This window comes from Struthio camelus, chromosome 20, assembly GCF_040807025.1.
Source record: "Struthio camelus isolate bStrCam1 chromosome 20, bStrCam1.hap1, whole genome shotgun sequence".
Taxonomy (NCBI): domain Eukaryota; kingdom Metazoa; phylum Chordata; class Aves; order Struthioniformes; family Struthionidae; genus Struthio; species Struthio camelus.
The window spans coordinates 765,663-792,865 of record NC_090961.1 but is presented as its reverse complement, the minus strand read 5'-3'; the positions used below and the strand labels follow the sequence as shown (position 1 = coordinate 792,865).

Sequence of the window (27,203 nt, the reverse complement as noted above, 5' to 3'; positions counted from 1 at the left end):
GTCCAGACCCGCAGGGACGCCAGGGAGGAAGGGGCCAGACATGCCCCACGCAGCGTGAATCCCCAGCTGCTGCCAGGGCGCCACAATTTCTGCATTTAGCTGGGTGTTAGGGCCCGAGTCGGACACCTCTGTTTATCACTTCGGTGCGGGGTGATCGTGGCCGCGACGTGGGCTCGTCACAAGCGCCGGAGGGCAGGCACGGGGCGGGCAGGCGCGTGGCGGCGACCGGCCCCCGGGGTCCTGATGCAGCGCCGGGTGCTAATGGCCCCAGGACCCCACGGGCCCCACCTGGGCCTCTGGGCCCACCCGGCCCCATCTGGGCCTTCAGGCCCAGCCCACCTGCCCACCTGGACCCTATTTAAGCCCAGCCCTGGGGTACCTCCTTCCCCTGGTTCCAGGCCCTCAACTGGCTCCAGGTCCTCCTGGCCACCTTGCTCAGGTATGATGGGGTGGGACTAGGAGAGCTGCCATCCCCTACACAGTGGGTGGTGGATCTGGTGCTGGGGAGCCAGGGGTCTGTGCGGCCAAGGGGAGGCTTTGTGGGTCTCAGCTGGCGTGGTGCTGGGGCTGGTACACAGTTCAGCCCAGTTTTCCCCCAAAGGAAAGGGTGCCAAGGGCCCTTTGCAGCCCCTCCTTTGAGGAGGGGGTAGTGCCACTAGGAGAGAAATGGAACAGCTAAGAAATGAAATACTGCTTATAGACAAATTATTATAATAACTGCCATAATTTTCCAAGTGGTACAGGGAGTGGTGTCCTGCAATAAAGTCTGTGACAGAAAAAGAAGAGACTCTGAGCAGGTCTTCTGTTAAAGTCAGGTAATGTTTTTATTCTTATGAACTACTGTTCTTATAAAATATTTGTAATTAAAAAATGCACCATTTTCCATATAAAAGCATACACTCAGCATAAGCATCCCCTCAGTTAGAAAGGAACTGGAAGTATCCTCCTTCTAACATCAGCTTGTTATTGTATTGCTGAGGCATATTATAAACAGTGAGAGGAAAGAGCACTTTTGCAGTGTTGAACCTCCCTTTGGCTAGCAAGAAGCTGATGGCTGCAGCAGTGAGGAGCAGCCCTGCCTCTGAAGTGTCTGACCTCGTAGGATGCACTTTGAGGGAAGCGTGGGGCTGCAATTGTGGGGCAAAAAAATTTAAACTTATGTAAGAGTAAACTCAAAGCTGGAAAGAAAATAAAATGGCATGTCAAATTATGTATTCAAGGAATAGCTTCTCATTAGTAATGCTGGATGATCTGTAGATTCTCCTATCACATGATACCCCTTCTCTTGTACTTCCTGGCAATGTAGAAATCTCCCTGAGGGAACTGGCTGATGCACTTCACTTTGGTTTTTGTCTCCTTCCTTGTAAGGATTAAGTATGTTTTTCTAAAGAAATCCTACAGACATGTTTCAAACATCAGAAATTCTGGAAGGACACTAAGGAAGGTGTTGAGTATGCAGTCTTTCCTGCAGTCACCTTAGCTGACTGCACTGTAAAATCTGCATATAACCATGCCACAGTGGTGCTCAGAACAGCTCTGCAGAATCAGACTCCTTTTGCTTCAACCACTAACCCGTGTTTGGTTTTTTTGGTGGAGTCCACATTCCTGATCTTGAGCCTCAGCTGTGTAATTAATCTCGCTGGGTTTCTACTCTTGCCTGGAGGTGCTGTGATGCCCTTGGGGCAGTGCCCCTGCATTTGGGGGCTGCCCTAGAGGAGCTGTGGAGGCAGGGGAGACTCTAGCTGTTCCTGCTGGCTGTTTGTTAAAGACATTCTGGTTCCAATTTTTCTCATCTCCCAGTGATACTGTAATTGTCCAGTTATGACTGACTTTGGCATCATTATCCACACTGAGTCCTGTCAGATGGATGAGAAACTCACTGGGGTGCTAATATGCACAAGCTGCGGCAGCCAAGGAACCAAGCAGCAGCATCTAATACTGCCAGCTGGCCTGGGAATTATAACTATGGGAACCAATGTGCTCTTGAAGGAGGGGATAAGACCTTTGGTGTTACCTGGCATTGCGGTGCTTCTTCCCATGTTGCAGCGCAGAGAAGTGGGGCAGGAAGGATGGCTTGGGGTTGCAACTGGGGGCATAAGTTCTCTGGCCACAGCAGTTTTGTGATCTGTTAATTATTTCACTGGGATTAAGAAGAATAAAGAGTACTGGCTGTGGTCCTGGTGTGGGGAGCTTGAAGACCAGAGGTCTGCCTGCATTTTGGGATCCTATATGGCTAAGGGGCTGCATGTGGAAGTCCTGCAAAGCTAGCTGAAATGTGACTGAGCTCCCAGCTCTGCCTGCCAAGTGGTCACCTATTAAGTTATTTACTAGCATTCCTTCACGCAAACCCCAGGTCATGTGCATGCCATTCACGGCAGAAAATGCTGTCTCAGGAGCACGCTGGCATCTGTGGCAGCCAATGACTGTAGCTATTTCCTGCACATAGCCCACAGGGAAGGACTTGATAAAGTGGTAAGCAGCACGTGGATTAGTCCAGTTAACTCTCATTCCTGCCTCCATCAGCCTCCCCTGCAGCAGATGAAGGCACAGGCTTTGGGGCTGCTTGCAGAGGGGCAGCTCTAGTTGTGGAGCTCCTCCAGGGACACACAATGTGAACCAGACATGGAAAAAGCGGCTTGTTCTATATGTTCACTTAATTGGCACTTCTGGCTGTGAGTATGGGACATAAGAATACTGTCCCCTTGCTGCTGTGCTCCTGCTGTGTGTCTGCAGAGGGGTGTGTACTGGCAATGGGTGGTGCAGGGAACTGGGGAGGCTCCAGCTGCAGAGCAGGGGTGCACCCTGCAGAGCTCTGGCAGAGCTGCCAGAGGGAGACCCCAGGCCTGCCTCTAATCAGTTACTAACGGGGCTGTTAGCAGTGAGTAACTGTTGCAGCAACCTGCTAATACTTACAAGGAGAAGAGCAATTTATGCTCAGTCAAATTTATTATGGCCTTTTCCTAAATGAACTGGAGTGGGCAGGCACTCCTTTATGTACAGACACAGCTTGTTATACCTTCAGCTCATCCATCAAACTCTTGTGAGATCTTCTAGAGTGATATAACTGGTGATACAACAGCTGTCACTGGCCCCAGAGGAATGTTGTCCAGCAGAAGTACTGGTTGGGATGAAGCACACAGGGGCTGCCTGGCAGCTTGTTGTTTTCCACTGCCAGCCAAGGAGGAGCAATGAGCTCCCAAAGCAAAACACTGACTCACCAGGTAGTGACCCTGGAAGCTGGAGCAAGTGTCCTGGCCTGGCTGCTGTGACTGGGAAAGTCTGGTGCACTGTGCTACCATGCCTGTCTGCTGGGAACCTGGATTTGTCTTTGTCTGCCAGCAGCCAGCTCACAGTACAACCTTGGGCAAGTCACAGGATTGCTTTGGGCTTCAGTTTCTCTATTCCAGAATGGAATTGATGAAAGTCCCTTTTTCCTGGACCATCTCTTCAGATGAGGAGTTCCCTGAACCTGTTTTATAGTAGATAAAGCTGGACACCTACCCTGACTAGCAGCCACTAGATGCTATATAAATCAGTTACCAGTAGCAGTATCATATGTGTTATTGTACAATATCATATTTACATGTGTTAGTCTTATGACATATGAAATGCAATAGGAAATGTAATACTCATGCCAGGCCCTAATTATACTTGCAAATACAGCAGCAGTGCTATTTAATAACTACAGGACAGGAAAGTAAATAGAAAATAAATGCAAAATGTAGTACCTTTTCCAGGTTAGCTTTATCTGTTCCAAAGTGGACCACTGTGAAGCAACTGTTCAGAATAATTGTCTGCAAAGGTTATTTTGGTAATTTTCCAGGCATTACTCTTGCTCATTTCCTGCAAGTGTGGTGCTCCACTTGCAAACAATATTTTCCTAAATGTGTGCGGTGGGAATGGAGGAAGTCAGCTGACAGGCCAAAGCCAACTTACATGCACAATCTTGGAAACATGCTTGCAAGTGCCAGTAGGACACTGAGCTGATTATCACCTTGCAAGTAAGTGCCACCCCGCACCTACAGCGGGGTTCTTTCAGGATGTTTGATGGCTCTTTTATTAGGAGGGGAGCAGACAGAGCCAGCTGCCCCGAGGGCATGCATAGCTAGTCTGATTCCCTACTTGCCTCTGCCTGACACCTACCAGCCTCTGAACTGTCTTAACTGCACGTAAGTGTCCATGGCACAGCCTGTTTCTTTGGCATGGCCACTGAGTAACTGACTCCACAGCCTTTCCCTTAATCCAGTGACCTATTTAAGCATATGCTTAAAATTTAAGTAGCTCTTTTAGCCTTAATTCAGCAAAGCACTAAGTGGGGAACTGATAACACTGAAATATATAATATATTTTTTTCTTTTGTATTCAAGCTCCAGCATGAGCTGCAGTGTATCTTGCCAGGACTGCAACAACAGAGGTAGGAATGGCAAAATAAGAATGAGTGAAAGAGTGTGAGAATGAGCCACGCACTACTGACATTCCACATGGAGAGCCACCCGATATTAATACGCTACATGGTGTTCCTACCTCCAGGGCATCTTTGCCACTAAATAAGCCAGAAATCAGAACAGAACTACATATAAAGATGCATTATTTCAGTGAATTGAGCTATTTATTCTCCATGTTTCATCTCTGCACTGGTGTTTTGGCCTGGTGAACCCCTTTGTGAACATGCTGGTTCCCAAGCTTCATCTGGGCAAGGCATTCAGGCTGAAATTTTTCTCTGCACCTAATGTTGTCGTCATGATGCCAGCCTGCAGGAGAGCCCACCTGCCTCACTCCTCTTCCGTGTTCACCAGCCCTCAAGCAGGGACACATCACGGCGAGGTGCAGCTGTCAGGTGGTGTACGAACAGGTCATAAATGTGTTTTACAGATGGCTGTTAGTGTGTGCTGAGCAATGCTTGTTCTGTCAGGGAAAACTAGCTACAGGGTGATAGTGAGGCTGCTTCTCTACTGTGGTCCTTAATACATAAAGGTTATGATATAATGCTTCCATTTTTGTCCTTGTACTTTGCCCAGTCCTTGTCCTCAGTTTGTTCAGTTCAGCCTGTTCTGTTCTGGAAAGGTTAACATATTGCTTGTGGTTGAAAGCAATTATCAGCTAGAATAAGTGGCATGTTTATATGCTTCTCTCCTTATTTACTCATTCTCTGCTGGCTGGCAAGGGGCCCTCTGAGGCTTGCCTTTTGACCCCCAGCAGCACTTGACACTGCTACAGGAAGTTTCATATTTTTAGGGTAAAATATGACAGGCCCAGTCTACTCCAGTTATATATTCTCCAACAAATGGATAGGGTGAGAACTGTGTCAGCTCAAATCACTATCATGACACTTAATTTAATGTACCTCCTGTAGTTATCTTGAAAGTGCCTGGATTCTTCAGAGCCAGCCTGAATTCAGCCCCTCAGGAATGTAGTCAGCATCACCCTTGGGGACAGGAGGAAGACCTTCTGCAAGCACCCAGCCTGCATGAGGGCTCAGGAAAGCAAGTGTTGGGGCCCCAAGTGCTGTGTTTGTAACTGTCAGGAAATTTATGAACAATTCATAAATGTGTTTTACAGACAGCTGTTAGTGTGTGCTCAGCAATACTCGTTCTGTCAGGGAAAACTTGTTACAGGGTTATAGCCAGGCCACTTAAATATTATGATCCATAATATATAAATAGTGGGCCAAGTGCTGCTGCTGCTTTGTGCTTTAAAGAGAGGCCTGTGCATTCTGCCTGGATTCTTAAAAACATAGCAGCTAAAAGTGTGCCTGCAAGCCATGTAATAACACAGGTACTTGGTGCTTCTAAGTGCTTCCCACCCCATACTGGGGTCACCTAGCAGACTACTTGAACCGCATGCCACTAGCCTGCCATGGCTGTGGCTGGAGGGAAAGGCAAGGCTGGAGTCTAGAAAAGATTTAGTGACTGAGCTAGTAGCAGTCTTATGCTACCTGCTCAGACCACTGGCTTGCAGGTAGAGGTTTAACTTCCATTTGCCCAAAACCAGAGATCCAGCGATACTACATGCTATTTCACTGAAGGATCTTGAAGGGGAGTACAATTACATCACCTTCAGCAATGAAGCACAGATGACATAAGAGTATAGTGGAAGTTTAAATTCAGAAATGACTTCTAACCTTGACTGATGTCACATTCTTCCTCAGTGTCATGGCCAGACCAAATCAAATCTCTGGCAGGGAACCAAAAGCTGCTGCTCTGCTGGAGCAACTCTGAGAACTGGGAGCTGACAGGCTTTCAGCAAAGTAGCTGCTGGGCCGTGGCATGGCTTGTCTGGCTGTTGAGCTCTCCTTGTAGACTGCAGCCTGGCCTGCCAGCTGTAATGCACACAAGTACATCAAACAAAATAGCCAAAACCAAGAAGAGCTGCTGTACTTACAGTGAGGTTTTCCTACAGGAAATATTACATTGCCTTGTTGAATAAGAACAAAAGATTAAACTCAAAGTACAATGAAATGCAAAAAAAAATGCTATGAAACCCAGTGAGTGATCTGGGGACCTTTGACTACTGCGAGTTCCTGAAATAGAGCTGCATTTCTATTTAGGATTGTGTTGCTGCCTGAAGTGCTTTGGGATCTCTTTACTCAAAGTAACTCACATGTATCCCAGCAGAAACAGTCATCTACTGCACAATTTGCAGGTCGTCTTAAAGCAAACAATCTATTCAGAGAAGCTTTAGCTAAGAATTTGCCGCTATTGTAAGGAACGGCCCTTTAGCTCTTCCAGTGTCAATCTATAGCCAAGGCAGTGCAATGCCCTAGGCTCTTGGTGTCTCTGAGGACAGAAGTATAGTCCAGATAGTTCAGTTACTTTCAAGATTTCTAGCAAACCCCAATTAGATATCCTTGGAGTTACAACCACCTGGAACCTTCTCTCTACCTATCCTTCGAGAAGGATTAATGCCTGGGGATAGTCGTATATTAACAGCACATCATTCCCATTCAGAGATGCATATCCTCTGCATGTTCTGATTTAGGCAAGAGGGCCTTTTTATTCTTTTCTAAATAATCAAGATATAAAATAGAAATAAAGAAGGGAAGTGGTAGCTGCAAAGAGTTGCTTTGTTGCACAGAGTTAAATGGTAGCAGGTTGAACGTAGGTACATGGTAGCTTAAAAATAGGTATCAGCTGAACCTCAATCTGTACCTCCTGTCATGGGAACTTTGCTGCTGACAGCCTCCACCTGTCTTGAGGGCCTCCACTGGACTCACTGCAGGATGCTCATGGCTGTCATGTCCTGGGAGCCTGGCGCTGAACACAGTGTCCAGGTGTGGTCTCAAGTGTCAAGTGGAACAATTGCATGTCAGCCTGCTGACTACACTCTTGCTAGTACCAGCTGGGATGCTGTTAGCCCTCCTTGTTGTGAGGGCATGTTGCTGACCCCTGCTTGACTAGCTGTCCACCACCAGGCTGTTTTTTCTGAGCTGCTCTGCAGCCAGACAGCCCCCAGCCTGTCCTGCTGCACGGTGCTATCCTGTCCCAGGAGCGGGACTTTGCGTTTGCCCTGGTTGAACATTCTGCCAGTCCATTTCTCCAGCCTTTGCAGTTCCTCTGACGAGCATATTCTCCAGCACAGCAAACAAAGCGTACAAGTTGATGCTGATTCAGGGCCTGTGTTTATGTGCTGTGAAAGAGCACAATAGTGCTTTTCCCTAATCTCAGAAATCTGCCAAGGCTTAAAGGTCTCTATATGCAGAAGCTCTGAGTCCTCGCTGAGCCATACAGGCCTTCCCCTTACTCCAACGGAGAAATTCATTCTCTTGTACATTGTAGTACTCTCTTTCGGCAGCTTCCCTGAGTGTAAAGCTGAAGCAGCAACTAAGCTGTGCTCATCTTCCTTCCCTGGCACATGGAAAGTGACTTGTCTCTTTGGAAAAAATGTTATTGCAGATCGTGGCACAGGCACACTGGGATATATGTTTGCAATGTATCTTAGAATATTTCTTGGATACTAAGCAGCAATTAGAGTCTTCCTTTGGAATCAATTCATTTCATACTGCTATGGTAGGCAGGGAGGATCTTATTGAAACTCTAGGATTTTTAATATTATTACACTAAAGACTCTCTCAGTATCAGCATCTCCATGGGGGAGCATTAACACACTGTAATGTGTAACAACTACTTCAGTTCAGGAAATCTTGTTGTATTTGTAATGGGGCATTTGGGGCATATATTATGTATGGGGCATATATTTCTCATTTCCACCAGGCATCATCTTTTCTTCTTTCTAAATTACTCTCCAAATCAAAAAATGCATTGCATTCTTTACCACTCATATAGATATATATTTTTTTTTAATCTTTGGACCCAGAAGCCACTACCAGCCATCAGGGCTGTATCCCATAGAAGCTAGAAGGGCCTGGGTTGAACAGTGAGGGAATAGACCTGTACGTACTGAAGAATACCCAGTTATTGCCGCCTTTTGGCAAGTACTGGTCTAACATGCCTTACCAGAGGGACGTAACAGCCGGGATAGGGGAAGGTTTGGTCCAAGTCCAGGGTTGTATCCAGGAGGAAGACGGATGCAGGGTTTCTGCTGTTGCAGATTGTTTACATTATTGACAGGAACGTAACAATAGTGTTTATGCTGCTTTTTCAGACAAGCTTCTCATACGCTAATTAATCAAAGCTCTTAGTGTTTCTCTTGGTGAGTACAATCATACCAGGATAAAAAGGAAGGATACGGAACAGCCCTGTGGCAGCCTGAGAACCAAACCCAAGAGTTCCTCTGGTTCTCAGCTCACTACGCGTGCACCCAGCTCTGCAGTCATCTTTAACAACCGTGAACCAACCACAGCTGGGCCTCTAGGAGACTCTTGGACAGCTGAGCTTCTGCCTTTCTTAATGAAAGCCTATTAGGTGCAAAAATAGCCTGGAGACACCCACCAAAGGAAAGAGGCTATTTGCTCAGCCCCTCCAGCTGGGCTAAAGGGACTTGCATAGACAGAAGGGTCTAAATAAGACTGAAAAAGCAAATGGCTATCTAGGCGGGAAAACAGCAGGCTCAAAAGAGCACTTAAAATGAACATATCTCAGCAAAAACAAACCAGGGGAAAAAATCAGGATTATTTAGGAATTAGGCATGTAATTAAAGGCAGAATATCAGAGAAGGAATCACCCCGTAACAATGGTGAAGGACCATCCATTAAATGCTCTACCCATTCAGATGGTACTTTTCTTTTTAAGGGCAAAAGAGAAAGGACAAATGGGAGGAAAATTGTAAGACAGCATCTGAGTGAGACCTTTCTCCTTACAACACGTGGAGGCCGTGTTTCCAGGACAAATGAAACCACGTGGTGGAAAAGAGAGGAAAACAGTGCTAGAAGGAACCTGGGAGACCATCTTGCCTGCTCCCTGCCCCAAGGGGATGACTGAGTGATGTCTGACAGGTTTTTAGGAGGATTTTAAACTTGTCCTGTGATTAAAAACTCCCCAAGCTGTGTTTCACTGTCTTTGCCACTGTAAAGTTTCTCCCTGTGTTTTTACAAACTCTCTTTTACTACACACCCATCACCTCTTAATCTAGCCACAAAGGGCATGGAGGACAGGTCACTGCCCTCTTATTTAATGTACTTACAAATTAACTTGTTTCCCTCCCTCCTTTTATTCATCCTTCTTCCCCAGTTTTTTTTTCTTTAGATTAACAACTCCAGCACTTTCACTTTTGCATCAAAGGCCATTGATTCCAACCTTTTCATCTATCTCACTGCTCTTCAGATTATCTTTGATCTTTCATGAAGTAAGGTGCCCAAAACCGAATACAGCATGGCTGCAGGATTAGTTCATATGGCTACAGGCTATGCTGCTGTTCCAGGTTATGCTATTAAATTAGCAGATGGTGCAAATAATAAGCATGTTCTCATTTTCATCATCAAAATGTGAAAACATTGAACAAAAGCAGACCTCTGTAGAACCTCAATTCAAGACAGCTTCCGTGCTGAGAGGGGACTGCTAACGACTCCTGGTTATCCAACCACGGGGCAGATAGTGATCTCTCTGGACTGCGTTCGCTTAGCTTGATTTTCAGGCCACAGTGAGCGATGGTGTAAAATATCTTGCTGAAGTCAAGGTAGCTCAGGACTGCTTATCCCCTAAGCACAGGGGCTGTTTGTTCTCTGAAGAAGAAAACTAGATTGGTTTGAAACAGTTTGTTCTTCATCAGGCCCCAACAGCTGCTACTTATCTCCTAGATGTAGCTTGTTTCAGAATGACAATTGAGGTTATATTGATTGAATTATAATTCTTCAGCTCTTTTTCCTTCTGATGTCACCCATCTTCCAAAAGCCCACAAAGACCATGGCTTGTAACTCGGGCAGAACATTAAGTGAGAGAAATTGTACAGAGATTTCCACCTTAGTGGAAGTCAACAGATTAATCAATTTCTTTGTAAAGTTTTTTTTTTTTTGCGGCATGGGGCCCATAAGAGCTGCTCTTCAGGTTCCTTCAAATTTAGAGTCCTGCTTTTTCTGCTAATTAACATAGGGTGCTGCAGAGGAAAACGTCTGTCCCGACACTGAAAAGCTGCCCGAGCGACGCTGCTGGAACAGAGGATTTTCTAAAAACTCCATCGAGTCCCAGGTGCGGGAACCCTGCCCGATCGCGCTTCCTTCTCCCCGCACCAGCGCTGTTATTTCCTGTGTGCCTTTGACGTAGGTCGGGCAGCGAAAACGGAAAGTCAAGTTTGGCGTTTGCCTGCGGTGCGAGTTTCGCCTCGGGCCGGTGCCCCTGCTCGGGCGCGGCGGCGGCGGCGGCGGCGCTGCATGGCGGTGAGCGGCGGGGGGGGGCGCGGGGCGCGGGCGGGGGGCGCTGGGGAGGGGCCGGGGGGTCGGGGCGCTCCTCAGCGCGGCGCCCCGGTACCGGAGGGGCCCGGAGCCGGGGGTCGCGGTGGCGGAGGGCTGGGGGCGGGGGCGGCGCGTGGGAGCCGGGGGGGGCGGCGCGGCCTGCGCGGCGGCGGCGGCGGGACGCGCCCGAGCTGCGGCTGCTCCGGCTGCTGCGGCCCCGCCGCTCCCCAGGGGCGCCCGGCCGGGCCCCGCCGCAGCGAGCGCCGCCGCCGCCGGGTGAGGCGCTGCCCGGGGCCGGGGCCTGGCGGCCGCCGCTGGCCCCGCTCGGCTCCGCCCGGGCCGCAGGCCGCTCCGCCGCCGCTCCGGCCGGGCCGGGCCGCGCCGGCGATGAGGAGCTGCTTCTGCCTGCGCCGGGGGAGCCGCGACCCGCCGCCGCCGCCCGCCGCACGGGCAACAACAGTTAAGTGTCCCCCGGCCCCGGCGCGGGGCCCTTCGGTGCATCCGGCCCCGGGTGCGCCCCGGCCGGCACCGGCTGCCCCGCGTGGGCGCGGCGCGGGTGGGGGCCCCGCAGCGCCGGGCGCCCCCCGAGGGCCACCGGGCCGGAGCCGCCAGGGAACGGCTCCCTGTGGCCCGGCCCCGCTCCCCCGTCTCGGCCCTGCTCCGTCGAGGGTTGGGCTGGCGGCTGGGGGTTCCCACGGGGGCGGGCAGGGTCCCCCGCTCCGGCGCTGCGGTGGGGGGCCAAGGCTGGACGGCGCTGTGTCCACCCTGCTTTCCCAGAGCAGCGCTGGCTGCAGCGAAGTGGCAGTCCCCACGGCCATAAACTCTAAATCCGCAGGCAGTCACCCCCTGTGGCTGTTGTTGAAGGTAAAGCCCTCTTGGTTTTCTGAAAAAGTCAAAAACAGTGGCCAGAGGTAAAACTGAGCTGGGAGACGGTGCATTTCCCCATTTGGGTTCCGTGCTATGTGTGATCAAGGTGCAAACAATGACACCCATTGGCTTTTGGTGGTTTGTTAGAATTGCGTTTCGTGGAGGAGATCTTTTTTTTTTTGTAGCGCTTCCAGTCTTGCATGCAAGTGACTGAGTTATTTGGGCTTGAGCTATTTGATTTCATCCAAATGAGATCAAGTAACTTTACTGGGTCTGTTGGTCAGCTGTAGTAATAGCTTCCCTAATCTGCCCTGCGACAAAGTCCTAGCGGCCTTGACCTACTGAAGAGTTCATTGGAAACTTTATTAGCGACTGGTTAGAGGAAAATAACAAAAAACTGTTTGTTTGTTTTGCTGTCTTTCAGGGTTTACTTGACTGCCTATCTTTCTCACCTGTTCTCAGAGATTTGTGCGTAGCTTGAGGTGATAAGGTGCATTATTTCTCTTTACAGTACTAACCAGAACAGTGATACTGAGCTGTCTATGCAATCTCTTATATTGTGAAGACTTACGAATTTTCACTTTGGTATTTGGAAAGGGTTAAAGGTCTACTAAACTTCAATATTTTCTAGGCTTTCTTTAGGCTGGGACATTCACAGCTTGATCGTGTTAGCACAAGTTCTGAGTACTTCAGCTGAAACCAGGCAAGCTGGACTTCAGCAGGTGCTCAGCTGGTCAAGTTAAAACTTATTTTTCTCCATCCTCTATTTTATTTCAACTGAGTTAGAACACGCTAAAATACACCTTAGTCTAGCCTGCCATGTCATGTGGCAAGTTAGCAGTGCAATTCAGCATCATCCCTGTAATTTTTAGCTGAGATGGCCTTACCCTTTAGATTTTCTCAGCATGCTGGGATGAAAGCTTAGTTTGAGATTCTGGAGGTGTGAAACTAATCGTGAAATATTTCTGTTTTGCAGCGCATGCTTCTCTCTGACAAAGTGAATCCCCAGCCTAAGAGTCCCTTTAACCCTCAGGGACGCGTTCGTACACCTGCCAAGATAGAAATAACTGAACTGAATGTCATTTAAATTTTGCTGCCCTGGTGCAAGGTCATCTGTGTAGGGAAATCTATTTTGGTTTGAAATAGGACACTCTTCACAAATTAGTGTCCATAGTTAGAACTGTTGAGAAGTAACCAAATTCAGACCTTGCATTAATTCCGTTATTTAAGTTCCTGTTTCCATTCAGTTCTATCACAAATTGTAGAGATTTTGCAGCTGATACAGGGGCAGCTGTCTCAGAAGTGGGAGTTCTTTAGCTTTGCCGTAGAGATGATTCCAGACATAGCTTGGTTTTAGGTGAAACATGAAACTGAAATTCTGTCTACTTGTGATCATCCAGGCTTCCAGAGCACAGACCACATGTCCAGTCTTGGTCTCCTGTTTTCTTTGATTGAAACTGTGTAGTATTCCGTGAATGGAAAGAGAGGTTTGGCTGGGGCTATGTCCTGTGCGGGTGTGCATTTGCATAGGTGATGGGTGGACGAAACACGTAGAGATACACATCCATTTAAGTTCTAAGCCATCCATGTTGTACCAACAGGAGCTACCTCATTTTTTAAATGATGCAGAGGTAACCTGAGCGTATGAATGAAGGTTTTAGCAACGTGTCCACTTTGCTTTGATAAGATTATTTCCTATAGGATGCAGAATCTTAGTGAGGAAGTTGATAATCTTTTCCCAGTTTTGCCTGAGGTCATACTTTCCTGCCTGTAGGAAAAGCAAGTTAGTGTCAGAGTGCAGGGCTTGTAGTTGAAGGAAGAAACAATACAACATTATCTTTCTAACTCCCTTGTTATTTAGCTTCAGAACTTGACCTGTTCTGCTGGCAGCATGGTGTTTCTTTAGCAAATGCATCATCAGGCCTGATCTACTCATGTACCACCACCTGCTCATGAATGGTCAAATTTGTTAAAACAGAATGCCGGGAAGGAAAAATGCTCTACAAAATAACACAGTCACTTATAAAAGTGTATCCCTTTGTTATACGTATCCTAGCTGAAGTGTGTGTGGTCAGATCACCCTAATGGAATATTTGAAATGGACGATGAAGCCAGCAGAAAAATATGTGTAGGATAAACTAATAAAAACAGAATGAGCTAGCAAGAAAATGGGTGAGAGACAATCCAGGAATGTAAGAGAGCAAAAAAAAAAAAAAAAAAAAAAAACAGACTATCTTGGGGGGGGTTTCCAAAAGCCAGGCAGAGGGAGAGATGTGTTACTGCAGGCATGGGCTGCAAAACAGCCTCCTTGGAGTGATGGGCTAGAATAGACTTTGACCTCTCAGGACTGCATGAGACTCGGGCAGCTGAAGCAGCTACCTGAAGCTTCCCACTTCCAGCAGTCAGCAGCGTGCTTTATGAGAGCAGGGAAACAAGGGCCCTATGTTAGAAAATCGTCTCAGGAATAGAGCCAGGGTGCATGCTGGAAGTAAATACTTTGCAGGTAGGTGGACCTGGATCTGAACAAAAGTGAGCATTGTGTGGTGATGGATCAAACCTAGATTCTATGGCTAGATTACACTTGCAGTGACATTTTGTCAGAAAGCCACACATACTGTCTGCATCAACTCCTGGGCTGTTCCTCCCCTTATCCATACCTTGTTGTTAGCCCTGTAGGCTGACAAAGTCTCTGGAGTCAGAGGTGGCAGGATTAGACAAAAGGCCACTTCCTCTGTTTTGTATAAGAGGCCATGAATCTGTTGGCCTAGACTGGCCTGCTGCGAAGACTTTGGAGACCTGGTTAGCTGATCTGTGTGGAGTCTCGGCTTGCTGCACGGCAGGTCTGATGTGGATCTCTGCTACCCAGCCTCTGTGCAGTGTGGCCAGCAGAGCGATCTGCACTGGTGTTGAAACAAGGGTCTTTGCTTCATTACTGGTGGACCAGGATGGTTTTGCCTATGTTTGCTCCAGGAAAGTCCATTCTTGCTATTCCTGCCTGTCACTCCAGAATGGGAATCTTCCTGTGTTCTCAGGTCACCACAAGGAAAATCAAACACTGGGTTAAGTGCAACAATTTGCAACCGAACGTAGGGTTTGCTGCTGATGCAAACAGAGTTCCCTGCTGTTGCTGCAGAGTGCGAGAGTATGTACCCATCTGTTTGCCTCTCAGGTTACAGATGCATCTTCCACTGTGTTGGCCAGGTACTGGGGGGTTCGCAGATGTAGCTTGTTTGGGCAGCATCACTGGCGGTGGGGATGTACCAAGTCAGCTCAGGTGTCTCTGTGCTATACACCTGCAAAGATGCCTGATCTGCTGGATCCAGCCACGCTGAGCCAGGCCCGGATTGGCGCCACACGGACCGAGGAGAGAGAGGACAAAGAATATAAGGCAGGTGTCTCGGGAGAGGGTGAAGAGAAGGAGGTGACAGAGGTGGTTCCTAGAAGAGCCTTGTGAAGGCAGGCCCTGTGGCTGCCCTGATCTGCGTGCTGCGTGCAGCAGGAAGCCTTTGGCTGCAAGTTCAGCAGAACGCTGCTGAGCTGAGCCAGCTCCGACCGCACGCGTGGCGCAAGGAGTGATCCCCTTGCTGCAGGTAGGGATTGAAGTCTCCCTAGCCTTCATCGCCTCCTGCTCTCCCCTGGCCGGTGCTGTGAGGAGGGAAGGCAGATAAACGCAGCTAGTTTGAGGGCACAGGAGGCGTTTAGAATAAAGTCAGCTGCATGTCCATTGCGAATCAAAAGCCCATTCTCCACTTCTTGTCCCGAGGGCATCCCTGCCCCCTCTGCTGAGCACTGCTCGCCCCCAGCTGCCGGCAGGATGCACATAACAGCACGAGGCAGTAGTTTTCTTTGGTGGAGGCATGTCCTTTCCCCACTCGCTTTGTCCGAGGGGCCCCACAGAGTTCGGGAGCTTCTTCCTGCCCTGGGGCTCGCATCCGGCTTCCCTTCCTGCCTTGGGGGGCTGTGAATGGAGGTGGCCCTGGCAGCTGAGGACCCCCTCCAGGGCGCATGTTCCCAAATAACGGGAGGAATGTTCTTCCGATTGTTTTGGGCTGTTCCCAGAACAGCTCTGCAGCGGATGGAACAGGGCTGAACGCGGAGGCTGGAGGAAGGCCGTCAACTGGTTTGAGCTCTTGGCCACCATGATGTTAGGCAAGTGTATAGGTCAGACTTGCGTTGCTTGAAGAGAACTTAATTAAAATAACAAGCTTTCTAATAGGAGTGTTTATTGAATCCTGTTCCCTAATTTAATCTGTTTTTTCACTTTTTTTTTTTTAGTTTTAAGTTCAAAAGTATGATAGAAAAGAAATCAAACTTTGCAGATGCCTCTGAGGGAGAAGTGAAATGTAACTCATCATCTGTGTGATTGCCCATCCAAAAACTCCTCTGACCTGTGTAGATTTTACAAAAACATTTATCTGTGTGCATACAACCTGGTTTCTACTGCTTCGTATCTGTTCCAGATGCATCCTTGATACCATCAACATAAACGAGAAGTTGCCTGTAGTGGGTGACCGTTCGTATCCACGCACGGGTTTTCGCAGCTTGCTTGTACAGCTCCTAGCGCAGAGGAGCCTGGCCTGCACCCCTAATCCTTGCCGCAGGAGAAACGCGCAGGTCCTCCCGGCTTTGGGGGCACGGGCCCGCATCGGTGCTGTCCCGGTCGTCCTGGAGCAGGAGCAGGGCGCAGAGCGATACGCAGAGATCGAGTGGTTAATTTTCCACAGAGAGGCTCTGCTTCCACGACCCCGCTGGCTCTCGGGGCTGGCTGCGGTCTGGGAGCTGGGCAGCAGGAGCAGCCACCAGCCGCCCGGCCCTGCCCGTCGCCCGCTCCCTGCTCGCGGGTGCTGCCAGGAGCCCTCTGGGCCCGTCACATCTGCAGCTTCGATCTTCTGCCATCTCGAGGCAGAAAGCCCTATTTCTTTAGTGCTTAGCCTCTGCTGTTGCCGCCATCAAAAGGCTTTGTGTGAGCGGTGACAAAGTGAGGATTGATGGAGTTTCCTCTGCCCTCCCCCGCCGCGCGTGAGTCAGGCCCCACAAATAGCTTTGTGCCGCTCGCTGCGTGGCACCTCGTCACAAAGGTGCCTTTCTTCCCTTCAGCCCAGGGCAGGTTCCTGTCGGGATGGGAAATGCACCTCTGGGAAGCTGTCCCCGGGGCGCCCCCGAAGCGTCCGCGCCCCTCCGAGGCCGTGCTTTGTCCTGGGGCAGCCCCCGCCCCTCGCTGCCCTCCGCGCGGAGGGCTGCTCCGGGGGCTGCCCGTCGCCGCGCTGCCGGCTCCTGCCGCGGCACGCCGCCCGCTCGCTCCGGGGGAGCCTTCGGCTCGTCGCCCGGGCCGCCGGCTGTCCTCTGGCGAGCGCCCGCCCTGCGTTAGCCTTGTTCCTGCAGCCGCTGCTGGGAAGGAGTACAGCAGTACAGCAGCAATAATGCTGATATCTGCTATGTGTTTTTCTTCAGCGTGCTAGGGAATAGCATTAGTTACCTGTAGTACAGTTCAAAATGACCTAGCAGAAGCCGGGATCAGCATTCATTAGCTCCAGCTCCTCCTGATGCGTCATAACAAGTCATCAGGTTATTGAGAGTAACTTGGAAAAGTTTCAGAAAGCGTGCATTCACACAAAGAACAGATTGTAAGTTCTTTCTTAAATTCACGTTATGTTTGTTCAGTCCTGCATATTTTAGGCCCTCATCTCTGGCTTATCTGCAAGGTATTTTGAGGAGCTCGTGGGCTGCAGTGCGGGAATGCAGCAGGTTCAGTTTGTTGAATTGCGCCCAGCGCCGTGTGAGCATAGTGTCCTCTGTGCGGGGTCTGTGCAGAGGGGTCTGAGGATTTCCTTGTTCCTCGCTGGTGCGGAGGATGGGGAGACTGTCGTGAGGCGGGGGGACGAGCAAGTGAGGTTCAGGATGCGCTTGTGGTCGTGCTTTGGAAGCTGGATTGTGTAGGGGACAAAGCGAATCTGCTCCAGTTGGCTCTGTGCTTTCTGGATGCTAGTCTAGGTGAGGAAGCAGAACTCTTTCCTGGATTTGGTTCATTGGCAATTATGTTTTCATCAGTACTGATCACCGGCTTCTGTTGTTTTGGGTACTTTAGATAGTCTGGTGGTTTTGCGTGGCGTTATTATTTACATAGGGCCCAGACTTGCTCTTTTTTGTTGCCTGCAGCACGATGTTTGTTCAGACTGGGCATTGTGGAGTGTAAACCCAGGTCCCACTGGCACCAGCACTCACCTCTGCCTTTTCTAGAAGCAGTAAGTAACCAGCCATCTTCATGGCCTAGAAATGTTGGGGTTTAATTGCTGTGAAGAGGGAATTGAATTAGGTAGCTCTGGTTCACAGCTTGTCTGGCTGCTCAGCAGTGATGCTTGTTTACACAAAGTGCTGCCCTTTACCTCTGGGTGCGTGGGGGGCGTTCCCTGGGCCAGTCCTACCTGGAAGCCAGAAAAGACCTGCCCTGTCTGGCTGCCTCGGCAGGAGACTGCGGGCTGAGGCCGTGCCACCTTGCCCCATCCTGCTCCTCCTCCTCAGCGAGTTCTTCCAGCAGCGCTCTCGCCCTCTCCTCCTGCTTCCTGCAACAGCATCTCTCCTTGAGTTGGTTTTACCCTCTTCTACCCTCTTTGCATATCTCCCTCCCCTGAAGTATTCAGTGTTGCCCTCCCTCTCCTCCTGGAAGACGCTCAGCTTCTTTTCAAGGCCTTTGTCTGCTTTGCATCAAACCATCCTGTGCTGCTTCGTCTGCGTTCCCCTGGTGTTCAGGCTCTTTGCAGCAAGCGTAGTTTTGCATACAGCGCCAGATACATCTGTGCTGCTACATGAAAATGATCTTGTTAAGGAGGGTGTGAAGGGCCCAAAGCCTCGTGGGGGAAACCCCCAGCTTGTTCAACGCCCTTTATGGATGGGGAGCCTCATAATGAAGCTTTCTTGATGCTTAAAATGGCAGAGCTACTTTAACCATTCTGACTTAAGGATGAAATTTGCTCTTTATTGCAGTGGGGGGATGAGCCTGGGTTTTCTTACTTTGCTAGATAGAGACCAGCCCATGCTGAATATTCTGGAAACAGTAAAATTAATCTCAGAAGAGGCTGTTGGCCCAGATTCCTTACCTGTCAGGCGTTGCACAAATGTAACTTCTTATCAGAAAGAAATGAAAATGCAGAAGGTGTGTCTGGCCTAATCCTGTGTTTAACTTGGCAGTCGTCTTGCTGTGCTTCAGCACAGGCACAGTGGCATGCATGCAGGCTATTAGTGCTCTGTGTTTTTTTCTGGGGTGTGCTGCAGAGCGCCCCTTTAATTCTACTCCTTGTGTTTCAGGATCAGTCCATAATGCCTGAAGTGCGAGACCTTTCAGATGCCTTACCTGACCTGCCGATGGATCCGATCACAGGCGTTGGTGTCGTTGCATCCCGGAACCGAGCACCGACAGGTTACGATGTAGTAAGTAGAGCTGTTTCAGCTGCCGTTGCTAATGCTTTTCTTCTGCATTAATGAGGTTTCACTTTGCTGGGAACAGCATCATTTCCAGAGAGGGCTTGCCTTCAGGAACATGTTTTAAGAACTAATTTTATATACAGCTGCTCACTTCTCAGCTCACAGCCGTGCTTTCCCTCAGCAGAGTTTTGTGGGTGCAATCATGCTACTTCATCTGTGCTACTCCATAGGAGCATAATTACCTGGAGGAGGGGTTTTCAGAAACAGCTGGCCAGTGTGGCATGCAAATTTAATAATCCTGGTAACATTCATCCTGAAGGATTCCTAAGTATTGCACAAATCATATCTCTGAATAATGGATCTTGCATCAGCTGTTTAATCCCGCATATCAGCGCTGCACAGTGATGATGAGAAGCTTCAGAAGGGGAAGCAGAGTTTCACATCCAGCTGAAACTGCAGGGACAGTTCTTATGGACAGAATGCAAACCCCTGAATTAGGCTTGGGCGGGAGGCTAGGCAGCAAGAAAAGGCAGCTGGATACAGTAGAGATGAGAGGCATAAGAATATCTGAATGGATAGATGGAGGTCAGTGTTTAACAGCTGCTTGTTCCTTGGATTGCTTGGATAAGTTGCTGTATAACAAACAGCATGATTCCCACCCCCCATAGGCTAGTGTCCCAACCAGTGGAACATCACAAAATACTATCATGTAGAGCTTTATATGAAGATTTGGCCCATAGTCCATCTGTTCACCTTTCTGTGCCTCTTGCTCTAACTGAATTTGGGTAGTTGGGTGTAGAAGCCAGTTAGCTGAGGCTTTGCTCACACCTTTACAGCTCTGGGTCATAGCAGAGCCTGTGCAGTGTGAAAGGCAAAAAAAAGAAATGGATCAGGCTGAAGTAAGGACATTGTAGGAGAGAGTTGTGAAAAGGCTCCTTAGAGACCCAGAAGGTTTTTTTTTGCATTTGCTGCGTTTTTCTGAGTGCTGATTGCCTGCATGAGCTGGGCTGTGTAATTAGCTGCTTGCTCTGATAAAGGAGCATGGGACAATGTGAGAGTTGTGATAACGGAATTGCATTCTGCCTAAATGACTGGGCAGAGAGAGCGCTCACCCCTGATAGCCTGTCTGTGGTTTAATAGGGAGCTTGAGCACTAACGCAGTTTAAACTAAACAAGATAAAAGATTCTTCCTGTGGCTTAATCCAATTATGGAGGTGTTGTAATAATGCTTGTGAATGTGGGTCGCTCTCTCCTAGGGGGCACAGAGAGGAGACTGCCTTTGCTCTGATTTTTCTCTCTTCCTGTGTGTTTATAAGGAGCTCTTCTCTGACCCAGGGGCTAGCAGTCCAGCTCTAGGCAATGGTGAAGTACCTGCTGTCTGCAATTGCTATACCCTGTGCATGACTTCCACGCGTTTTCTCCTTCAGCCTTATGTGTGGCAAATCAGCAGTCTGACTCTGTGCCTGGATGCTGTGTGTGGACCTCATGACCTGCTGTCTTAAGTCCTTTCCACCTTGGAGAAGCCACATCATCACAGGCAGTGTAGGTGCCACCATGGTGTAACAGAACATCCTTGTGCCAAAACCCAGAGGATGGTGACACGTGGGGCTGTGCTCTTCTTGTCTGGGTGTTTGGGAATGTGCTCCTTCGCACAAGTCGGGACTCTATAACTGTATGTGGTATGCAGGGTTGCCACTTCCTCATGACCTCTCTGAAACCCGGTCCTTACTCTCTCAAAGTATGAAACCAAATATGCAGAAATGCTCTTCTAAATGCAGCGGAAAAAGTCTGTGGCATGTTCTGAGACATGGGCAACGTGCAGATTTGCAGATTTAAGCAGTTGCAGGCTCTGTGCTTCCAGAAATGCAATTTCCCTTATGAGACATTTAGCAGTTGCTTGCCGCTTCAGGGTGTAAGCCTCGAAGGAGGCAGCTGTGGCAACTCCATTCTATGAATGTTTTTCCCCAAACCATAATAACTGGAGGTTCAAAGTGCACCCTGAAAGGGAGAATCAACATCATTTGGAAAGTGTTAACACTCATCTGTCCTGGGATATTCTTGCAGTCTCCCTAGGCAACCTTTTGCTACAGTAGCATCCTGCAGCATTCGATTCTACAGGTGAATTAGAGCGGTATGGGAAAGCATCTCCGTTTGTTAATGATCAGTTTGACATCTCATAGTTTCATTGATGGTTTTGAGCTCTGTGATGGTGAAGATGGGGTCGGAGGCAAGCAGTGCTGCAGAGCAGAGGGCAGAGTTACCAAACCCATGGGGATCTTGGTGAACGAGTGGGAGGTTTTTCCCCCCCACTAGTTTTTTGATTATGCAGAAATCTCTGCTCCCTTTGTGCCTGCTTAGAAAACAGCTACTGACGCTTGTAATGACTAGCTAGTTCTTTTAATAGCTGAAGCAGTAAAGACCCAATTTTGCCAAAATATACAGACTGTATCTGTACTTAGATTCCTGAAAGTCTGCCCAAACTGGCAAGACTGCACATATGGGTGGGGAGGAAAGGGAGGAGAGGTGGGCGGAAGGGACCCTGGGGATAGGAGAGGTGTGGCTCTGGCACACATGGCAGCGCTCCTGATGGAGGGCCAGCAGCTAGCTCGGCTGTGCGCTTTGCTCTGCGGGTGAAAGCCGGAGGGTGCCGTTGACCTGAGGGGCTAATCCAGGGCTCTTCAGCCTGCCCTGGCACACGCGGCTGCGGGGCAGACCCATCCTACGGGGCAGGTCGTTCAGTGAGCCCGTTTGTCAAAAGGACCGTCTTGCCGTCGCCAGTAGTATCATACTAGCTGCTGGGCAGCAGTTAAGTCGCTCCACACTTGGAGAAGCTGGCTGGGGGATATTGCCTTCCTTACTGGGTGCCGCTTTCTTCAAGTCTGTTTGTAGCGCCTGCTTGAGGGACGTCTTTGCTGGACTGTTGGCTGCAAAAATGTCAGAAATCTCCAGCTCAGTGAGGAGAAAGACAATTCCTTGTGGGGCTGGGAAGGAACAGCGCTCTTCAATGCTGGCTGCGTGCCAGGTGAGCTGCTAAAGGGTAGTCAACCTGGTTGTCCAGATTCCTGCTTCACTTTCCTCTGTCACCCCTCCTTGACCCTCTCCTCTCCTGTTCTCTTCTGTGTCCCTTCTTTCTCTAGGACCTTGGGGCCCAACTGTAACCTTCCAGCATTGGCACAGAAGGAAAACTGATAGAGCTTGTGTTTTGCTGCAGAGCATCTTGCTGCACTTCACAGTTATATTTTTGGAGAGTTCATGAATGCAGGGATTTCCTCCCACCTTTGGTGCCTGGTCTAGTTGAGGGGGTGGGAAGAAGCTTGAAGTAGCCTAGCTCCTGCTGGTCCTAAGCCTTGCTGTGGCATGCAGTTCTGCTGCGGTACTGTTCGGCCCGTGTTGTTCCTGCAGTCTGTGTGGCTGTGATTTTGACGCAGGCTGGATTTAGCTCACAGTGTCAGGATGCGGTTGCCAAACCAGAGTCAGTTGATGCCTGGGAATAGCGCCTCACTGCAATATGGTCAGGAGGTATAGGTGTGCTTGCAGCATTGGTTGCCTGGTGTCTCAGTGCTGAGTGCTGTCATCTCCATCTCGCACGTTCCTTGCACCTTTTCTGAGCAGAGAAGATGGTGAGCTGGAGCTGTTTGGTGCCCTCCCTGCCAGGACAGGTCTGCCTCAGTCTTTCCAGGCAGACTCCCTTCTAGTGTTGTCCCACTGAGGGCATGTTCCCATCCTGAAACAGTGCTGCTCAGGCATTTTGAAGGGCAGCGGGGATCCTCCTTGCCTGCAGGAGCCCAGCAGATGATGTAAGAAGTTTCCTGTTTATATTACTCTATTTTCTTTCCCCATCAGTTTTCTGACAAGTCAATGCATGCTTATGTTCTCCAGGCTTGGAAAAAGTCTTCAGCAGGATGATATGGTGCCACAGCATACAGGATTAATTGCTGGGCATGGTGCTTGTGGCTGCTGCATTTCAGCAGAACCAGGAATGGTTCTGTTTGGTGTTTCAGTGGGGCTCTGGAGCTGGATGAGGTCCTAACTGCAGCTGCTTTTTGCTCTGCTGTTTGCATTGTTTGGAAATGCTCTTCAGGTAGTTTTGCTAAGTTTACCTTGTGCATGGCCAGGGGAGCAAGCCCTTCAAGCAAGGGGTAGCTCAGCTTGGTGAAGAAGCATCTGAAGAACCCCAGGGGCCTGACCCACTTCTCCCTAGAGACCCTTTCACTGTGCTCTGTAGAGCTGTGCACTGGGTCTCTTAGCATCCTGCTCCCAGCGACATGTGCTTCGCGTGGGTCCCAGAGGGGTCTTGGCGAGGTGGGGGCGGAGAGGCCGAGGGAGGAGGAGCGGAGGTTTCTGTCGTTTCAGATGCTGGTGAGTGGAGGCAGGGCTTCCTTTCCTTCATCTCACACAGCTCTGCCTTCAGCTGCGCCTTTGGCTGAGGTTTCCGTGGGTGCCGCGGGCAGGACGTGGGATTGCTGACCGGGAAGCACCAGCTTTGCAGCTCTGCTGCGTTCACCCGTGGAGGTGGCACGGGACACGGCATGCACAAAGCTGCCCTGTGCTCCGTGGCCCTGGGCAGACATGAGCAAGAAAGATTTTGCTCAGCTTCGTCAAGAACACGAAACAAGTGGGATTGCGTTGAGAGAGAAAACTCTGTGTTTAGTGTGGGAGCTGCCTTTCTAGTGAGTCGTGTGAAATGAAGCATTCAATTTATCTTCAGAGACTTGCTAACGTGTCATGACTTACTGGGAAATTAACTTTTGTCTTTTTATTAGATATTTGACTGGTTAGAATGTAAGGTTGTTCCCTAAAAGGGGTTCTTTTGCATTGTTAAGTCAAGGTTTAAACAGTGCGAGGCTTTGCTCTTTGGAAGAGGCTGAGATTGTAGCTCACTCACCTGCCCTGGGGGACTCTCCTACGTTTTGGCTAACTGTGATTCAGATGTGTTTTGGGCAGTTAGTTGTAAGGGAGATGGTATCAACTTAAGTGCTGCACTTCCACCTTAAAAATTATTTGGTATTGCTATAAGTATCATATAATATTCCTAAAACTTAACAGACGTTAGCTGAAAAACTGCATTTAACAGCAACTTATGTATCGTCAGTTCTGCAGTTTCAGACTAGGACTATTGTTACCTGTTAAGTTTTGAATGCCTTTCATGTGGGAACAAAGAAAAGAAAACTAGCTAACATGGGAAAAACTGAAACACAGGACTTAAACCGTATTCTTTAACAAAGCGATTGCATTTGGCTGTAGTCTCTCAAGCTGTTTCTAACAAGGGCTGGAGTTCAATCTAGGTGTCCCTGTATATCAACTAAACTATACTGTTTTTCTAAACAGTCTGTTTTCTGAATATCTTTTTACCAGGCCTGGGTAGAGAAGAGTGCATACGAGTTTTTTAATATTCTTAAACCAGCACCTTAAGAGAGATCTGAATTCAAGAAATTAAAAAAGTAAAATCAATTTTTTAAATTTTACTACTTGGAATTCTTGCATTTCTCTTCGCAGAAGCCTGACCACAAAAGCTGTGCGTGTGTCATGCAAGGGAATGAACCGAGCAGGGGCTTGTGAATAGGAGTTGCCTGAATGTAAAGATCAGCCAATACGCTTTGCTCTCTTTGCTGATCAGACAATAAACGTGCTTCTCTCTCACACACTTTGGATAATTGGAGGGTCTTGTCAGCGCACATCTCTTGCTTCCTGCACTCCGTACACAGTCTTTGCTCAACCCAACAGGGGTGCAAACAGAAAAAACAAACGTCAGCTGCTTTGATATCAGGGTATTCTGGGGCCAAAGTCTGAATCAATTCAGTAACATTACAGACTTGGAAGAACAGCAGTAGAAGAGCTTGCCCCCATCCGAAAGGCATTAGACAGAGTTCAGCTGTGCTTCTGAATAGCTTCAGGTCGTGTTAGATTCTTCTGCTGGGAGCCGTCAGCCGGGCAGTAGTGTGGCGGGTGATCTTGTTTCCACTGCCCTTCTCCTTGCCTTTGTGCTGGTGTCTGCTCTCTCAGCCAAAAAACCTTTTGGGGCAGGGATTCTTACCAGCTTGCACCAAGCACAGCAGGTGCCCGCAGCTGCTGGTAGAGAACACCCCTTCTACCTGGGAGGTAGTACTGCCTCATGCTGATTCCCTTTGAATGAGCTTAAAGGTGGGATCTTCTCCTGCCTTGCTTTCTCTGTGCATGCATTTGTTTCTCCTGTGGAGGGCCTAGGATTTTTCTTTGCCTTCAGTGTGGTGTTTGCCATTGATTTAACTGAATGCAAGGTTGAGCTGGAGACAGGACAGCGGACGAGTGTCGTACAGGTGTTCGTGTGCACAGCGGGCGCTGCTGCTAACATCCGTGAGTGACCAGGGCTTGCCTTCTGGCTGTTGGAAACAGCTTCTGGCCTGGGGACCAAAATTCTGCTATTGCTCTTCTGTGAAACTAATGCTGAGATTGGGCAGTTTCCTGAGCTTGTTTGAGCATGTTTGTCCCTGAGGTTACATATGTCCCATTGTAACTCCTTCGGGCCATTTGCTATAGTCATTTATCACATGGTTCTCTCAGTACGTTCTGCAAGTACTTGCAGCTTGTGCTGTGGTACTGAATTTTTGGCCATCAACAGATTATTTTCCTTGGAATTTACTTTCCTCGCCCCATTTTGCATGCTCGGCATTTTATCTCCTTAAGACATAATGCTGTTACAGGCATTCCTTAGCAATAGACGCTTATAGCATTATTAACTCCTTAGGCACCTTTCGAGAACTTGGAGGAAGGCCTAACCATGCAGCCGTGCTCACTCCTCCCTGGTCTGGCTTTGGTGGTTGTGCAAATGACGGACAGCGAGATACAAGTTGAGCCATGGCTTTGGGGGCCACCTGTCCCCATTCCCACTGCTTGGAAGTATGGGTTGGTTGTGGGGGGTCGAGGTATGTGTGTGCGGAGTGTGGACATGGAGTGGATCGTGTTTTTTCAGGGCTTCTCAGCCTACCCCTGCAGAGACATGAGCTGTCTCATCCTCGCCAGTGCCCCATCAATACCACAGTGCAGATCTGGGCATCGTCCCCCGAGGGGCAGGCAGAGCTGATGAATGCCTGCTGCAGCCCTGCTGAGTCAGAGCCAGCAGTTCGTGGGAGATTTCTTTTAGGGCTTGTAAAAGTACATAGGATCCTTCAGGATTATCCTGAACCTGATACTCTTTGACTCCTGTCCTGGCAGCGTTGAATACCTGGGTCTAGTCCCCAATCAGCTGTGATATAACAGACATTGACCTGAGATGGTGGGGTTGTATGTTGTTAGGTGTGATTTGTCATGCTTGAGTAAGGAAAAAATAAAACCTTATCAGAGCCTCAGTGGCTGAGAATGAGTTAATCTGGATTACAGAAAGAACCGAAGAGCTTTGGCTGTTAGAAAACCATTCCTTGAGATGCTTGCTAGGAAGTGGAAGCCTTTCTATTGATCTTAAATGGTTGGCCTATCTGGTGCTGCAGGGACCCTCTTGGTGCTGTTTGCTGCTAAGGTTTGCTCTTTGCTTCTCCCTTAGGCCAGTCCTGAAAATGTCCATACCTCTAATTCCTCTACAAAGAGTTTATGGAAACTGTAGACCGATGAACTGATTTCACTCTGTGGAGACGTTGCAGTGTCTGCTGTTGGAAGGGTTAATTTCTTAAGGATCCCACCTGTGTTCTGTTGGCTTATCTGGCAAGCTCTTTCCCAGTTTAACCCAAAGAACACCAGTGTCTTGGAGTAAGCTGAAGGCAATTAATGCAGCTTGGTCGGGTGCATTAGAAAGTTTCATTCCAGTAGGCCTAGGAAGGAGCTGCAAAAGCTATGGGTCTTGGGGAAGTAGCAGATGCGCTGTTTTGTGTTGAGAGCACTGGTTGTGTTCGTCCATAGTGCTGAGTCTGCTCCAGAGCTCAGCTGCAAGTGCGGAGACTTTCATAAGAGAAAGGAAGAAATTTCAGTTCTGAAAAGGTCATACCTGAGCTCTTGTGTCTCGTTTTTCTGAGCGTGTGAAATGCAGCAGTTCTGGTGCTGATGCTCCAAGTCCTGCTGTGGAAAGATAACTCATGCAAAGGCTTTGCTTTGCCAATCTGTTTAACTGTTGTAGCTGCACTACTCCTTTGAAGTGACGTTTTAAACACAGTAAAAATGGTGTGTG

At 49.0% G+C, this 27,203-nt stretch overlaps 1 protein-coding gene across 5 annotated transcripts in view; it reads left to right on the top strand.

Moving 5' to 3' along the window:
* The first annotated feature begins 10,534 nt into the window (after positions 1–10,534).
* MVB12B (multivesicular body subunit 12B) overlaps positions 10,535–27,203 on the top strand; it is a 76,945-nt gene continuing 60,276 nt past the window's right edge. The window contains exons 1-3 of one of the 5 annotated variants that reach the window (XM_068914578.1): positions 10,643–10,768; positions 17,807–17,892; positions 18,953–19,075. In XM_068914578.1, the coding sequence (XP_068770679.1) occupies positions 18,965–19,075 (111 nt within the window). In that variant the 5' untranslated portion in view covers positions 10,643–10,768; positions 17,807–17,892; positions 18,953–18,964. Of the gene's footprint in view, positions 10,769–11,145; positions 11,243–17,806; positions 17,893–18,952; positions 19,076–20,496; positions 20,612–27,203 lie in introns of those variants that run through there. The other 4 variants (XM_068914581.1, XM_068914580.1, XM_068914577.1 and 1 more) reach the window with 4 other exon arrangements.